This window comes from Chiloscyllium plagiosum, unplaced genomic scaffold (genome assembly GCF_037043375.1).
Source record: "Chiloscyllium plagiosum isolate Xiang-an unplaced genomic scaffold, Cpla_swu_hap1 HiC_scaffold_11, whole genome shotgun sequence".
Classification (NCBI taxonomy): domain Eukaryota; kingdom Metazoa; phylum Chordata; class Chondrichthyes; order Orectolobiformes; family Hemiscylliidae; genus Chiloscyllium; species Chiloscyllium plagiosum.
Window position 1 is genome coordinate 15,525,005 of NW_028270149.1, and position 18,085 is coordinate 15,543,089.

General features: G+C 41.6%; 1 protein-coding gene across 6 annotated transcripts in view; it reads left to right on the top strand.

The window, feature by feature from the left end:
* Positions 1-18,085, top strand: part of LOC122557427 (mitogen-activated protein kinase kinase kinase kinase 4) — a 317,468-nt gene that overhangs the window by 196,362 nt on the left and 103,021 nt on the right. For all 6 annotated transcript variants that reach the window (XM_043705152.2, XM_043705149.2, XM_043705150.2 and 3 more), the window contains exons 15-16: positions 5,318-5,437; positions 9,760-9,836. In XM_043705152.2, the coding sequence (XP_043561087.2) occupies positions 5,318-5,437; positions 9,760-9,836 (197 nt within the window). The remainder of the gene's footprint in view (positions 1-5,317; positions 5,438-9,759; positions 9,837-18,085) is intronic.

Below are 18,085 nucleotides of genomic sequence, written 5' to 3' on the forward strand. Positions count from 1 at the left end.
AAGACAAAGTCAAAGCAAACTTTTGATCCAAACTTGGAATTCAATCTGGCAAACAGCTTCCTATTTTACTGTTGAGAATTCTGATCTAACTGTGCCACTGAAGTGGAAAATCCTGATCCAAGCATAATCCTTCCACAATTATTTAATTTGTATGTTGAGCAAGTTATTTTTTGTAGCCCATGTGCCACATTTGACTGAGACACAGAAACACCTTTGAGAGGGTTGCTGGCTAATTGACATTTATGATTCATCTCTAGTCGACCTTGAGGAGGTGATGGTTTTCTTGAAATACTGCAGTCCCTGTGATGTAGGGACACCCACAGTGCTGTCAGGAAGAGAGTTCTGTCATCCTGATCTAGGAACAGTGAAGGGACCGTGAGAAATGTCCAAGTTAGAATGGTGTGTAGCTTTGGGGAAAACTTGCTGGTAGTGGTGTGCCCATGCATCTGCTGCCTTTGTCCTTCTCATTGATCGGGAGTGGTTTGAACGGTGCTGTTGAAGACATGATTGTGATTTGATGCAATGCATCTTGAAGGTGATACATACTGCTGCGACTGTGACGGATTTTCTGAATGTTGATGCTGGTGGGTAGGATGCCATTCGAGCGGGCTGCTTTGGCCTGGTTGTTCTGTTTCTTGAGTGTTTTTGGAGTCGCACTCATCCAAGCAAGTAGGGAGCATTGCATCAAACTCCTGACTTGTGCCTTGTAGGTGGAGGACAAGCTTTGGGAGTCAAGAGATGAGTTACTCACGGAAGCTAATTCCCAGCCCTTGTCCTGTTTTTCTCCAGTATTTATATGACTGTCACAATTCAGTTCCCATAGTCATACAGCCATACAACATTGAAATATGTCCTTCACCCTACCATGTCTAGGACAACCAAATTATACTATTCCCATTTACCTGAACTTGATAGAGCCTACTATGTCCTGGCATCCTAAGTGCACATCCAGAGTCATTGCCTCTACCACCTTCTCAGGCAGCATGTTCCATATGTTTATCATCCTCTGGATGAAAAAGGTCTTTCTCAGATCTCCTCTAAGCCACTTGCTCTTCACCTTTTACTTATTCCCTCTCATCACACATAGTATTCTCTCTGTAGCTTAACTAATGTTTTATAAAGTAGGATCGAGACTTCCTTGCTCCTATATTCCGTGTCCTGGCTAATTAGATCACTTACAGTGTGGATACAGGCCCTTCGGCCCAACAAGTCCACACCGACCCGCCGAAGCGTAACCCACCCATTCACCCCTTTACCTAACACTACGGGCAATTTAGCATGGCCAATTCACCTGACGTGCACATCTTTGGACTGTGGGAGGAAACCGGAGCACCCGGAGGAAACCCACGCAGACACGCGGAGAATGTGCAAACTCCACACAGTCAGTCACCTGAGTCGGGAATTGAACCCAGGTCTCTGGCGCTGTGAGGCAGCAGTGCTAACCACTGTGCCACCGTGCCGCCCACAAATGAATGAAAGCAACCTGTTTGGAAAGGTCATTGATGAAGCAACTGGAGATGGTTAGATCTACAGTTTAGGGAAGATTATGGGGGGAAGCAGTGATATAGTATTAATGTCATTGGCCAAATAGTCCAGAACTCCAAGTTAACATTCTGGGTGAATCCCACCATTGGAAATGGTGACATTTGAATTGAATTTTTAAAAAATGAGAAGTGTGTGTGTGTGAGAGAGAGAGAGAGAGTGTAAGAATGTGTGCATGCGTGGTTCCTCATTATCTTGGTTGGCTTGGATTGGATTGCTCAGTGAATAAGTGTGAACAATACTTGAATTTTTTGTTTTATGGATTACTTCATAGAGCATTGATTGAACCATAATCCTGGACGGAGCAGTTTTGTTCAGATTCTGATGCAATTTCCTGGAAGCTGGTTTTAACTCCATTTATCACTTTGGTACAGAACAGCTAGTGCTGTCTTCTAATCAAATACTAATGCCTAACTGTAAGATATTGACAGGAAAAAACAAACTTTCAAAATAGTTTTGAAGGAAACACTGCATTTGAAAGTGAAACCTTCAGGTGGCTAGCCTATTTAGCTAGCTTGTATAAGTTCATTGCATCACATTGGTGAAAGAATTAACTTTAAGTAGAATCTCAGTCATAAGTGAACCTTTTAATCAAGTTAAAATATGTGGGCTTTTATAAAGCATGTCCATAAAAATATAAAATGTAGGAGCGTGAAAAGGCCATTCAGCCCCTCAAGACAGTTCCTCCACTCAATAAGGTCACGACTGACCTGATTGTAACCTCTAATCCACATTCCTGCCTACTGCAATAACCTTTCACCCTATTTCTTAAGAAGAATCTAGTTACATCTGCCTTAAAAATATTCAAAGACTCTGACTTCACCACCTTTTCAGGAGTGGAGTTCCAAACATTCATGACCCGCTGAGCAAAAATAATCACTTCCTCTATGTAACTGAGTGACCTATTATTTTTATGCAGTGACCCCCAGTTCTGGACCTCCCACGAAGGGAAATATCCTCTCCACATCCATCTTATCAAGACCCCTCACAATCATATCATTTCAATCAAGTCATCTCTTACTCTTTTAAACTTCGGCAGACACTACCCTAATCTGTCCAGCCATTCCTCATAAAACAATTAACCCATTCCAGCTGTTAGTCTGGGAAACCTTCTCAAAATGGATTTCAAAGTATTTATGTTCTTCTTTAAATAAGCCGATCAATATTATACATCAGTACCTAGGTACATCCTCTCCACTACTCGGTATTACCACATGTCTCTAAGTGCTTTACACTTATTGAAGTAAAGTGTATCCCCACTTGTAATGTTGAAAACATTTCTTTAATGGCTAGTGGTGTTATGTTAAATATTTATAAAACTGAATACCCCAGTGGAATCCCAATATAGGTATGATGAGCTAAATGATTTTCTTCTGCACTGTATCAAAATATAAGCCCTGAATTTCCCTCAAATAGCAGCAAATCCTATATTTAATGTGGACTGTTGGACTTGTAAGATCTTTCTTCCTGAAACTATAGTTTTCTAGAGCATATTGTCATTTTTGGTTAGCTTCAGTGTATGCACTAACCTTACCTGCAACATCTCCCCGTTGCTGATGTCCAGGTTATGACAACTTTCTGTGCTGTTTAAATTTCTGTTCATGATGAAGGTAACTACCACCATCCTCTTTACGAGTGAGAATTTCTTGGGCTAACTAGAAAAGACTCTTTTAGATCACATTATCCAGTTTGTTTCCTGTTAATGGCTTACAGGTTACTTTGCTGTGCCAAACATTGTTACAGAGACTTTGAGGAAGACCACAGTCACTCCTTTGAGATTTTAAACTGTTTTACCCATAAATCCACATGATATCATCATTGTCAATGCTGCATATGACATGCATCAGTATTAACCCTTTCCCACCCATATTCAACAATTATGTACTGAAGTTTCTCTCGAACAAATTAAGAATCTTGTTTCTCAATCATGGTGTTCGACATAAATGAGGTTAGCTATCAATGGAAGAGATTTGAGTTAGAATGGTGCACTATCTGTCTGATTTTCCATCAGGACTAGTTTCTAATCAAATAGAACATAGAACGATACAGCGCAGTACAGGCCCTTCAGCCCTCAATGTTGTGCCGACCTTTGAAAGCAATCTGAAGCCCATCTAACCTATACTATTCCATTGTCATCCATATATTTATCCAACGACCATTTAAATGCCCTTAAAGCTGGCAAGTCAAATAGCTAGTGATCTGTACATAACTAGTAGAATCTTACATTGTGGACTCAGAGAATCTTATATCCTGTCACTGCAAGTAACAGAGAAATATCCAACTATCCAATTTGGAGCAATCTCTAAACAAATAGAGACTTGGCAATGTACATCTCCTCGAATTTTCCTGCATTATTTGTTCATGGGATAAGAGTGTTACTGGCTAGGTCAGCATTTGTTGCCCATCCCTAATTGCCCTTAAGAAGATAGGAATGAGTCGTTGTCCTGAACTTCAGTAGTCCATGGGGATTAGGTGCTGTCAAAGGAATCTCAATCAATTACTGCAGTGCATCGTGTAGCTAAGATAAAGCAGCAGAATTAGTCCATTTGGCCCATTGCTCTGATATTCAATCATGGCTGGTCGATAAATGTCAGATTAGAATGTGGAACTGATATGCGTATGGAATCTCACAGAACATCAGCTGTGCTAGCTGTTTCAAAATGTTTTTTCCAATTCTTGTCTCTCTCCTGCTTTTCCCCAGTAGCCATGCAAATGTTTATTTTACAAAAATACATTAGCATTTAAAAGTTACTAGTGAATGCGTTTCCATCACCCTTTCACAGAGTGCATTTCAGATCACAATGACTCACAGCATAACAGTTTCTCCTCAATTCCCACTTTTTTTTCTTTTCAATCTCTGTCTTCTAGTTATGGACCCTTCTGCGAATGAAATAAGCTTCTCCCTATCTCTCAATCAGAGCCCTTTGGATTTTTGAGCACTTTTATTATTGATTTCTTTAAGAGCCACTGATGTTAAGACTGAGTAGCCAAGTGTGCTATTCTCAACTTAAACTTCTCTGAGGAAAATAATCTCATCCCTAGTTGATAACTCAAAATGTGCAGCTTCGTTGGAGGGCAATGCAACCATGCCCCCCCCCCCCCCCCCCCCCCCCCCCCCAAGGGCTACATTCCAAACTGCGAATGACTCACTCCAGTATTGCTATTAGACTGACAGAGACACAGAAACACACTCACTGGAGGCTAGATCCAGCCCCTGGATGAAGTCAGAGTCTGGGATCCCTGGCTCATTCTTGTGAAAATCAATAGATCCTACAGAGAGCAAGTGACTCGTCGTGGCTTAATCTAGATTCAATTGAGTTTAGAAGAAAGAACAATCAACATTGTTAGCATCAGTTCCCAGACGGCAAAAAATCCAAAGAATCAGAAGAAATACACTTTTCAATCAATTATAACAGTACCTGATCAGCAATTAAGGAACGCTCCAATAGGATGTTAATTCTCCTGCTCAGTTTGACAAACACTCACTCAACAGGTACACGTCTTCACATTACAAATTCCCAGAATCATGGGAATCCAAAAGATCACTGAGATTCATGTGTGCCGAGATTCTGTCCAACACGTACAACTATGAATGAGGTATTCTGGCACTCCAAGTTAAATGGTATTCCAGTGTTCCTAAAAAAAAATGCTATTACCAGTAAGGTCTTGAAATTTATTTATGTTTCATTTTAAATGAGAAAAGCGATCTTTATTTTATCTGTCCACCTTTTATCTGGTCATGCTCCATATTAATGTGAAGGCTTCCCCTCCACAGGATCTGCGAGAATATCGAGGCAACCTTTCCAGTTCGGTTTCATTAAGCGACATGGTCCTAATTCCAGCATCTCTGGGACAAGACGAAGTATTTTGGGACAATGAGGAACCACCTCCTAAGGTATAGTTATTTAAATGATGCTTACTTTGTTGCTCAGAGGTCTATGGCACAACGCTGAGAGCTTATTTTTTTCTTTCATGCTGAGGTGTTTGTCAGCTTAATTTGTGTTAACTTGGAATCGCTTTCCATCATCTGTTGGTCGATGCAGCGGGCATCTTAACAAATGAACACATTTTCATATCAGTACATGCTTCTCTGTAGCTCATTAACACCCAATAAAAGCTATTACCAACCAAATGAAGCAAATAGTTTTCACTTTACACAAAAGGCTGGAAATACGATACCTTCCCATGTTTCCTTCCCAAATATTTTGCTGTCAACATTGTTTACCTTCCATGGGAATTTGTCAATGAAATCATGCTATTAGTTCAGTGACCAATGTAGACAGTCACAGGAACTCAGCTGGCTAGAGGTGAGCCATGTTTCCCTGAAAATCCCTGTTCCAATTGAGAAATTGCTGTTAGCATCTGCATATGCCTAAGATTTCCACTGTCTGGTGTTGCTGGGGTCAGAGGTATCTTAACAGCATTACCAGACACCATGGACTGGGTGAAACACTGAGAAAGGTTACCACAGGGTAGAGTTTTGGTGTAAAGCACAGCTTCTGCTTGGCAAGGCTTTAATTGTTCAGCAATTGGGTCTTTGATTAATTAGGATCAGGCGGGATTTCCATCCCATTTCTAGGAGGAGGTCCAGTCTCATAGAGCTACCAGCCAACATGAGGCCTGCAACCCTTCACCAAACCATCGGTTGGCCATTGCAGATATTACAGGTGGACCAGGAGGAAGGGAGGCTGCAAATGCCCCCTGGCTGGCTTGGATCTTGCTGGGCAAGGGTTTGAGGTGTGGAGATACATTGGCAAGGGCAGGGATGGAGGCCGAACATGGTGGGTGGGGTGGGGGGGAGGGTGGCAGCGGCAAAACAGGGCATGGGAGGTAACAGAAGAAAGGTTTTCAATTGGCACAGAGATACAGGAAAGAAGAAACCGACCCCACGGCCCTGACGATCATAGCTTTAACCCTCCCTGATATCATATTGAAGACAAGCCTCTCCTGCTGCCCATTAAATCAGAAGGAAGCAGGAGAGGCCTTTGGCTTAATTTTTTCACTTAAGGCCCTCAACTAAGTCATGGTCTTGCAGACCACTCAGCACCACAAATTTCTGTTGCAAACCTTGAAAATTGCATTCCAAAATCCAATCTGCTACCCTAACTTCTAAATTCTTACTTCAGTCCATCTTGGGATGAAATCCTCAAGTTATATCTTTTTCATTTGTACTGAGCAAGCCAGCATTCTCTGGGACATATAACATTCAGAGCACACTCTGTTCCAGCGTTGTGAGGTAGCAACATTCAGTTCTGCCCAGTGATAGTGGCAAGCTTAATGTAAAGTTTTTGAAATGTCAGTTCAAACAGTTTGGTGGTCATGGAAGAGCAGCTTAGAATATTACATACAGGCACTGTGAATGTTAGTGAAATAGAGACGGAGGGAGCCTCCATGTTAGAAGTATTGATTTTTAGCTGTCCTGTATGAGGGGCAACTAAACTACACTGAGTTTGTGTAACCAGGGACATAGAGTCATAGAGTCATACAGCACAGAAACAAACCCGTTAGTCCAACCAGTCCATGCCGAACATAATCCCGAAATAAACTAGTCCCACCTGCCTGCTCCTGGCCCATATCCATCCAAACCTTTCCTATTCATATGCTTATCTAAATGTCTTTTAAATGTTGTAATTGTCCCCACATCCACCCACTTTCTTAGGATGTTCATTCCACATGTGAATCACCTTCTGTGTAAAAATATTGTCTTCATGTCTTTGTTAAGTCTCTCTCCTCTCACCTTAAAAATGTGCCCCCTTCTCTTGAAACCCCCATTCTAAGGAAAGGATAGCTGCCATTAAGTCTACCTATACTCCTCATTGTTTTTTACATTTAGAACATAGAACATAGAAAAATACAGCGCAGTACAGGCCCTTTGGCCCTCGATGTTGTGCCAATTCAAGCCCACCTAACCTATACTAACCCACTATCCTCCATATGCCTATCCAATGCCCGTTTAAATGCCCATAAAGAGGGAGAGTCCACCACTGCTACTGGCAGGGTATTCCATGAACTCACGACTTGCTGAGTAAAGAATCTACCCCTAACATCTGTCCTATACCTACCACCCCTTAATTTAAAGCTATGCCCCCTCGTAATAGCTGACTCCATACGTGGAAAAAGGTTCTCATGGTCAACCCTATCTAAACCCCTAATCATCTTGTACACCTCTATCAAGTCACCCCTAAACCTTCTTTTCTCCAATGAAAACAGCCCCAAGTGCCTCAGCCTTTCCTCAGCATTTCTGTAACGTCGCCTCTCAATCTCCTATACTCCAATGAAAAAAGTCCCAGCCTATCCCACCTCTCTTCATAACTCAAACCCTCCATACCTAGCAACATCCTGGCAAATCCCTTCCGAACCCAAAAAGCTGAGGCTGTGCTGATGAAATTGTATTGGAGTGCAACTTTAGATTCAAGGTGAGCGTGAACTGAGGACCGAAGGATGTTCCATCAAAACAGGAGCAGTCCTGAGACAGATAATGACACACTGACTCTTAAGAATCCTATACATGCCTCTTATCATTCATTCCTGATGAAGGGCTCTTGCCCAAAACATTGATTTTCCTGCTTCTCGGATGCTGCCTGCCCTGCTGTGCTTTTCCAGCAACATACTATCAACTCTTATCATGGTCAGATGAGCTAAAGTGAAAACTCTAACCCCCGTGAGGGTTAATAAGTTATGTTGATACACTGTGTCATTAACATTTTGGTTGACTGCTGAGAATTCTGTAGGTTCTGGATTGATTGTATTTTTAACGTGCGCTGTGAGTATTTGGTTGGAGTCTATTACCAAGGTTTACCTCTTGCTAATTCTGGCTGTTCGAAATAACTTATGCATTTACTATAGAATGCATTACTGTTCTAACATGTGTGGTAAAATATTGCTGCGCATTCAAAATCATGGAATCATGTGGTTTTATTCTTCGAGGAAGTCCCCTGGATCTTACATTTTGTTCCTTCAAAATTAAAAGTTGCTCATCTCTCACCAGATCATGGTGTGTAATGTGGCAATCCCTTCCCAGGACCATGGTATAAGTTAGGGGTCTAGGCCAGGATCATAAAAATCTGAATGAGATTTGAACTGCTAATGACGTTTTGCACCACAATTTCCCCCTTGGCTGGAGTTTCTAAATCCTCCTGGAAAAGTAGCGATTTGTTAGCAACGCACAATTTCGCCAGAATGTTTGGAGGTTGAAAGATAAGTTCAATATGGATTGACCTCTCTGTCTCAGACAGAGGCCAGTTTCAGTGATTTTGTCTCCTTCCTGTATGTGGTAAATATTTCTTAAAAATTAAGGAGTGTGAAGCTTTAAATTTTTGTTTGTCTTTTTATCTTCACGTTCACCTAATCCAGTCTATCTCTCTTCCTGTACCGTATTTGGCTCTAATTCACCCAATCACACTCACCGACAGCTGCAGACTTTCTTATTGAATTCATAGAATCCCTTCAGTGTGGAAGCAGACCATTTGGCCCATTGAGTCCACACTGACCCTGTGATGAGCATCCCATCCAGAGCTAACCCCCCTGTCCTGTCCCTGCAACCATGCATTCCCCCTAGCCTGCACATCCCTGGACACTCTGGGCAACTTAGCATGGTCAATCCACCTAAACTGCACGTATTTGACTGTGGGAGGAAACCAGAGAAAATTCACCTGGACATGGGGAGAATGTGCAAACCCTAACACAGATAGTAACCTGAAGGTGGAATCAAACTCAGGTTCCTGGCGCTGTGAGGTAGCAGTACTAACCACTGAGCCATCGTGCTGAATCTAAGTTAGGAAAAGCACTGTGGTCCCAATGTTCACACAGTTCTGAGACGCTCTGTTCCCGTCTTGCATCAGGTCACATTTCTGGCAAATCGCCACATAAATACATTTTAAAAAGTGGCACACACAAGGATATATCTGGCTACTAGCAAGTACAGACCAGTCGGTATCTAATTGAATATTGGAACTGACTTGAGGGGCTGAATGGTCTACTACCACTCCTAAATACCTGCTTAATCTATTTAAATTCAAGTTTAATTAAGTCTTAGATATTAGCTTTGTGAAATCATCAGCAACAGGGAGTGTTTAAAATGAATGAATTAAACTTTAATCCAGCAGCTAATGGCATTCTCCTGCGTGATAGTAAGCTTAATATATTTTCATGTTTAGGGTGCTCTGAGGAGGACAGTTATTAAAACTAATATTTTAAACTTTTTTTTAAATCGTTAAGGTTCCCGAAAGAACGGTCTCAAAATCGTACAGCAGAGAACAAATAAACAGTCAAGCCAGGCAGAAGAGTCCCTCCAGGTTGGTGACGACAGTCTATCATTAGTAGAACTAACTGCAGCCTGGCTGCCTCATTAACTCTATTTTAAACAGTAATTTATAAGGGCCAGTGATTTTTTTTTATGCTTCAGACAATGACTGAGTGGTATTATCGCTAGACCATGAATCCACACCCAGGTAACGTTCTGGGGTCCTGTGTTTGAATGTCACTATGGCAGATGGTGGAATTTCAATTCATTAATAACCTGAAAATAAATGCCTAACAATGACCATGAAATCATTACCGAATGTCAGGAAAAGCCCATCTGCTTTGTTAATGTTTTTCAGGGAAGGAAATCTGCCATCCTTACCTGGTCTGGCCTATATGTGACTCCAGATCCGCAGCAATGTGGTTGACTATTTAATGTCCTCTGGGCAATTAGGGATGGGCAACAAATGCTGATCTAGCCAGTGACACCCACATCCCGTGAATAAATATTAACATAATTCCTTATCTACATGTTCAGACTTGTTATTGAACACCCCTGAGATAGGTGGGACTTGAACCCAAAGTCACAATAGCTTAGAGATAAGGTCACGAGCACTGCACCACAAGATACTTAATCAGTGAAGTACTGGTTTGCTAAGGTGAACAGATCCAGCTGTGACAATTTTATTAAAACTTTCAGTGTGAAGATAGAGCAAGATTTTGCAGATAAAACTTCCACATTGGGCACAATCTGGAAGCTGTGCTCAAAAGTCACTCAAAAGACTATTCTGGTTTGATTACTCCTTAAGTTTCAGATCAAAATCATTTGTGTCATCCCAAATGTAAAATCTTCTGTCAGCCAGTGCGAAATGGCAGAGTGATAAAACATAATTATTTTAGATTTTTTCTCTTTCTGTTAAAAAGCATTTCTTGATGTGTTTCAGAGTAATAACCTGGGGCAGTTTTAATAATGCAGCTGAAAATGGCTTTATCACTAAAGAGAAGCATTTTAATATAAATGTCCAGTCCTCCAGCTGTGATTAACTGAATCTAAGATCATTAAAAGTTACTTTTAAGCACTATGTTGAACCATTTACCACTTTCATTAATGCACATTAGTTGGTTTCTTGGTAGATCAGATGGATTTTGACATGACAAGTCTTTTATACTGTACCTATTGGTCCTGTGCATCTGAGAAAAATGAGCACAGTGTGAAGATCTTCTAGCTGGCCTAGGTATGATTGGCCAAATGGCCTCCTTCTGAACTGCAACCTTTCTGTGATTCTGAGCCATCTGAATTGGCAGAATCTCCCAATTTTAATGTCTGGTTGTGTCAGTCATATCATCGGGTTCTAATACAATGAATTTTCAGCCAGCACAGAAGATCACAAGACATCTCAGGTGTAACTCACATTTAAGATACCCAAATAATTTTTGTTACTTCAGCCAATGCTGCCCAGAGTTCACTGAAAATACAGGAATTATCAGAAAGTCTTCCAAAAAGCAATTTTCTTTCCGTAAGTTTCATTTTCCTACCCCAACCGCAGTAAAAAAAACTCGCATTTATATAGTTTCCTTCGCATGAAAAAAACTCTCAAAGTGCTTCACCAGAGCTTTATAAATCAAGAGATAATACTGACCATGATAAACATTTAGCATCAACAATACAAGGGCACAAATCGAGGTAATTCACAGAAGAAGTAAAGCAGGCATAAGGAAAAACATTTCCATGGAACACGTAATAGGGATCCGGAATGCATTGTCTGAGGCTGTGGTGGGGACAGGTTCAATTGAGATATTCAAGAGGGAATTGAGTTATTAACTGAAGAGGAAGAATGTGCAAGGTTACGGGGGAAGGTAGTTGAAAAGCACCAGATGCAATGGTCATTCTGAGAGTCAGCACAAATGAGATGGACCAAATAGTCTCCTCCTGGGTGGCAACAATTCTGAGCTTACTTGACAGTACAACTAGTGACCAAAACCTTGGTCAAGATATAGGTTTTATAGAGGATACAGTTATAGAGTTGTACATCATGGAAACAGACTCTTTGGTCCAACTCATCCATGGCAACCAGATATCCTAAATTGATCTAGTTCTGTTTGCCAGCATTTGGCCTGTATCCCTCTAAACCCTGCGATTCATTAAAATTATTGAATTCAAAATCGAGTCCAGCAGATTGCATGGTCCCCAAACGGGGACTTTTTCTCCAATTTGATTTTTCACAGGATCATGTCTTTTAAGAGAAGCTGAGAGAAAAAAAGGGAGTGAGTGCACAAGTCTTCTCCAGTTCTGGTTACAAATCCAGCTTTCTATTAGCTGCTGTGCCAAAAGCAGTCACTTGAAATACAGCTCATTTGCGTATTCTCATGTCAAGGCTCATTGTTTTTAGGTGACTCTTTTATCTCTGCTATACGGAACTTATCTATAGATGTGTAAATCAGGCAGGAGAAGCAAATTTAAATGTCAGCGTCTTTTGAAATGTTAATTTTGACTCAGGCCATGTTTGTCTCACATTGATTTTGCAAAGCTGGGATAATCTGTGGTCCATTGATTCCTGTGGATTTTAAGTCAGCATTTTTCTTTCTTAAAATCATTATGATCTATAAAGATCCCAGGCATTAAAACCAGTTGACAGATGTCAGAATTTGATAGTGTTTTTCTTTACCACAATAAAGTATGTGCATTTTTAAGTGGCTTGTGAGTTCTTTGAGGAGGTGTCAAGACAGGTCGATGATGGTCAAGCAGTGGATGTGGTGTATATGGACTTCAGCAAGGCATTTGATAGAGTTCCCCATGGTAGGCTCATTCATAAAGTCAGAAACTATGGGATACAGGGAGATTTGGCTATCTGGATTCAGAATTGGCTGGCTGACAGAAGGCAGAGAGTGGTTGTAGATGGAAAGTATTCTGCCTGGAGAATAGTGTTGAGTGGGGTTCCACAGGGCTCTGTTCTTGGGCCTCTGCTCTTTGTAGTTTTTATAAATGACTTGGATGAGGAGGTTGAGGGGTGGGTTAGTAAATTTGCAGATGACACAAAGGTTGGAGTGTCGTCAATGGTATAGAGGGCTACTGCAGGCTGCAACACGACATAGACAGGATGCAGAGCTGGGCTGAGAAATGGCAGATGGAGTTCAACCTGGATAAATGCAAAGTGATGCAATTTGGAAGGTCGAACTCAAATGCTGAATATAGGATTAAAGATAGGATTCTTGGCAGTGTGGAGGAACAGAGGGATCTGGGTGTGCAAGTACATAGATCCCTCAAAGTTGCCACCCAAGTGGATAGGGTTGTTAAGAAAGCATATGGTGTTTTGGCTTTCATTAACAGGAGGATCGAGTTTAAGAACCGTGAGGTTTTGCTGCAGCTCTACAAGTCCCTGTTGAGACCACACTTGGAATATTGTGTCCAGTTCAGGTCGCCCTACTATAGGAAAGATACAGAGGCTTTGGTGAGGGTGCAAAGAAGATTTACCAGGGTGCTGCCTGGACTGGAGGGCTTGCCTTATGAAGAAAGGTTGAATAAGCTTGGACATTTCTCTCTGGAGAGAAGGAGGAAGAGAGGAGACCTGATTGAGGTGTACAAAATAATGAGAGGAATAGATAGAGTCAATAGCCAGAGACTTTTCCCCAGGGCAGGATTGACTGGTACGAGAAGTCATAGTTTGAAGATATTAGGAGGAAGATATAAAGGAGATGTCAGAGGAATGTTCTTTACTCAGAGAGTTGTGAATACATGGAATGCATTGCCAGCTGTGCTGGTGGAAGCAGAGTCATTGGGTACATTTAAGTGACTGCTGGACATGCACATGGATAGCAGTGAGTTGAGGGGTGCGTAGGTTAAGTTATTATATTTTACATTAGGATTAAATCTCAGCACAGCATCGTGGGCCAAAGGGCCTGTTCTGTGCTGTACGTTTCTATGTTCTATGTTCTGTTATTAGATTTGATCAAGTATGTAGTCTGTGTCCACACATTTTATCATTATGGGCCACTTAAGCTAATGACATAGAATCCCATATGTGACATATCCAGTTTCATTGCTTTATTTTTGCCTTACTTGGGCATTGCTGATTCCACTCTGATCCTTTTTACAAAGATTGGATTGACCCAGCTCCTGGGCAATGGGTGTTAGCTGCACTGAAATGTCATTGTGGCTGCTGAAATAGGGAGGAAAAACAAAATATGCTGAGATTACTCAGCAGATGCTGACTGCATCCGTGGAGAGAGAGAGAGAGAGAGAGAGAGAGATGGAGTTAATGTTTCAGATCAATGACCTTTAGTCAACTCTTCCAATGTTCTCTGGGCTTGTCTCCCAGCCTCTGTGCTGTGAAGACCTCCATTGACCTGGACCTCTGCTGCCTAGCCACAGTCAGTTTGGTGGAAGTGCCTCTGGAACCCTGAATGAGATTTATACCTTGTTCATTGGACGAGGTTGGGGAGGCTGGTTGGTCAAAAGTGAAAGTAAAGCCACCCCTCTCTAAACACAAGTTGTTATTGACTTTGCTATTAAGTGACTGCAATGTCTACACATGCTTACACATCACTTTTACACGAAAAATTCCAAGTTGAATAAACATTACAGCTATTGACTCATTGTGGGAATGATTATAGAATCATAGAATCCCTACAGTTTGGAAGCAAGTTATTTGGCCCATTGAATCCACATTGACCCTTTTAAGAACATCCCACCCTGACGCACCACCCTACCCAATCCCTGTAACTCTGCAGTTGCCGTGGCTAATCCACCTAGTCTGCACATCCCTGGATACTACCAGGCAATTTAGCATGGCCAATCTGCCTGGCTTGTATGTCTTTGGACCATTCTCTTTTAAGGTCCCATGTATAAAAGAACAGATGATAGATACCATAAGAACGTAAGAATAGAAGAACTAAGAGCAGGAGTAGGCCGTCTTGGCCCTTTGAGCCTGCTCTGCCATTCAATAAGATCATGGCTGATCTTTTTGTGGCCTCAGCTCCGCTAACCCGCCCTCTCACCATAACCCTCGATTCCTTTACCATTCAAAAAATTATCTATCTTAGTTTTAAAAATATTCAATCACGAAACATCAGCTACTTAAATGAGCAGGGAAATCCACAGTTTCACAAGCCTCTGGGTTCCTTCTCAATTCGGTCCTAAATCTGCTCCCCATAATTTTGAGGCTATGCCCTCTTGTCCTAGTTTCACCCACCAGTGAAAATATCCTCTCTATTTCTATCATATCTATTCCCTTCATAATTTTATATGTTTCTATAAGATCCTCCCTCATTCATCTAAATTCCAATGAACGTAATCCCAATCTACTCATTTTCTCCTCATAAACCAACCCCCTCAACTCCGGAATCAACCTAGTGAACCTCTTCTGCACCCCCTCCAGTGCCAGTACATCCTTTCTCAAGTAAGGAGACCAAAACTGCACGCAGTACTCCAGGTGTGGCCTCATCAACACACTATACATCGGCATCATAATCTCAACCTTTTAAACTCAATCCCTTTAGCGATGTCAAAAAATGATAGTCCTTCTCTTTCCCAAAATGCAGTCTACACATTTTTAAGTGGAATTTGACCAAGGTCTGGATGATGTCCATATAATGACTCCTTCCTCTTTGACCTCATCCCTCCCTTTCACTGGTGAACTTCCAGAATTATAGCCTATAGTTCAAAAGGTCACTTTAAGATGCTGTGCAACTTTGGAATAGTCTCTGGCAGTGTCATTTGTGCCTCATATGTGACATTGAAAATTTGTAAATAGGCTTGCTTTTCTGAGAGACAAAACAGTTATGGTATTTTCCTGTCATTAAATTTCAATGTTTATTCTTAAATTCCAAAAGGTCAATTAGCATGAAGAGTAATTTTCTGATGTTGCACTGCACACTGTGAATATTCCCAAATGATATGCATTATACAGGATTGGTTTAAAATCGCCTGAAACTCTATCCCTTTGGGCAATGTTTCTCATGATGTAAGAATTGTGGTGTTTTTTTTTAGTAGGCGTAGGTGGGTTGCTCGTTATGTCACTGAGTTGGTAATCCAGCAATTCATTTAAAAACTGTGAAGTACTCGTTCAAATCTCACCGTAGGAGCAACTGGAAATTACATTCAATAATCAGGGCGTGGAATGCACTGCCTGCAGCAGTCATAGACTAGCCAACTTTAAGGATATTTAAATGGTCATTGGATAAACATATGAATGAAAATGGAATAGTGTCGGATAGATAGGTTTCAGATTGGTTTCACAGGTCAGCGCAACACCGAGGACCGAAGGGCCTGTCCTGCGCTGTATTCTATGTTCTAATCAGTCTGGACTGTTATATACGCCTATAATGATGACCATTAGAGCTGTCATACTTGTTGCAAAAACTCGCTTAGTTCACCAATGCCCTTTAGGGAAGGAAATCTGCCATTGCAGTCCTGATCCGTAAGATGGCACGGTGTCTCAGTGGTGAGCGTTATTGCAGCCTCACAGCAGCAGGAGGAACCCAGGTTCGATTCCAGCCTCGGGTGACTGTCTATGTGAAGTTTGCACGTTCTCCCCGTGTCTACGTGGGTTTCCACTGGGTGCTCTGGTTTCCTCCCACAGTCTAAAGATGTGCAGATTAGGTGGATTAGCTCTGCTAAATTGCCTATAGTGTCCAGGGATGTGCAGGATAGGTGGATTAGCCATGGGAAAGGTAGCGTTGTAGGATAGGGGGATGGGTCTGAGTGCGATGCTGTTTGGAAGGTCGGGGTGGACTCAATAGGCCAAATAGTGTATTTTCACACTGTAGGGATTCAATGATAAGAACATTGTCGACTCTAATTGTGCTCTGAAATGGTCTGGGAAGCCACTCAGTGTCATGGCACTGAGGATTGGAGAACAAATGTAGGCCTTGTCAGTGAAGCCTGCAACCTATGCAAGGTTTTTATTAGAAGGGATTTTATACCTACAATTACATATAGCCCCCTTTCTCAGTAACTAACAGAACAACTGTGCCAAACCAAGTGACTAAAAAAGGCACTGCAGCTGTATTTTAAATACATGTGACAGGTTCAGAAAGGAGAATTGATTTGAATTTCTTATATTTTTCTCCATGCATTGTATGCTTTTCTTAATCCTGTCTTTTAAATGTGAACTGTTTGCAAATCATTATCATTTTACAAAAGGATACATTTAGAACCAGGCAAGAAAAGTTTTGTAGTGTCGAGGGCCTGATGACATCTCTTGGAAATGATTCACACACAGGGTAATTATTATTTCAGCAAAGGAGCCAACTTTCAAAAGCAGCCAGCTCACACAAATTGGATGAAAGAATATTTTGTCTTTTGATAATGTTGGTTGATGGAATTGTATTGGTGAAGGCAGATGGAACAAATCTCTCCCCTTCCATTGTGCCAGAGCCTTCGTCTGGTGCTCTGTCCAATACCTCCAGCAATGAATCAACTGAAACAATGCTCTCAAGCCCTGGACTGAGACTTAATTCACAAACATCTCCATGCAGAAGCAAGTGTGCTTCAAGCAAGCTACCTCCGAACTGGCGGATATTATTTCACCAATCTCCGTGCATAATTAATGTATGTTTATTCAGGGGGGATAGTGTCTTATATGAACAGAATTTTCATTTATAAAACTTTCATTTATAAAATTGGTGACAACTTACAAATACTTACAAGGATGGTTTGCTGCTTATCATCAGTATAGGGAAGGAGATGGCTCAGGAGATCACTAGATTAATGTTCTGGAGACCTAGGTTTGAATCCTGATACAGCAGATGGTCGATTGGAATCCAATAAGCACTTTCTGGAATTAAGACCAGAAACGATGACCATGAAACGACTGACATTAAAACCCCATCGGGGTCACTAATGTCCTTCAGGGAAGGAAATCTGCCATCCTCACCTGGTCTGGCCTGTATGCAACTCCAGATATGTCCTAAGTGAGGCTATGCAGTTGCCTTCACTCAAGTGACATTCCCCAAGCTCAGTCGGACTGATATCAGAATACCCTGCAGCTCATATACCCCACCTGCTACATTGTTCAATGGTAAAGCCGTTGTAGGGCCTGTTTAAAGTCCTGCTGGGCTTCAGCTAGTCGGCACTTTTGCATGGTTACATCAGTAATCCCATTCTGGACACTGAAATTGCTTCACAGATCCACGTATCTCATCACCATGTCACCCTTTATTTACACATGGAGAGTTCCTGACACTGAGATCCACCTCCCTCAGAGCCAACTCTCAGAGTGAATAGAATCTCTGACACTCTTATTTATGTCTGTCCGACAAGGCTCCCTGATTGGAACAGATTAGCAGCCTCCATCAGGGAACC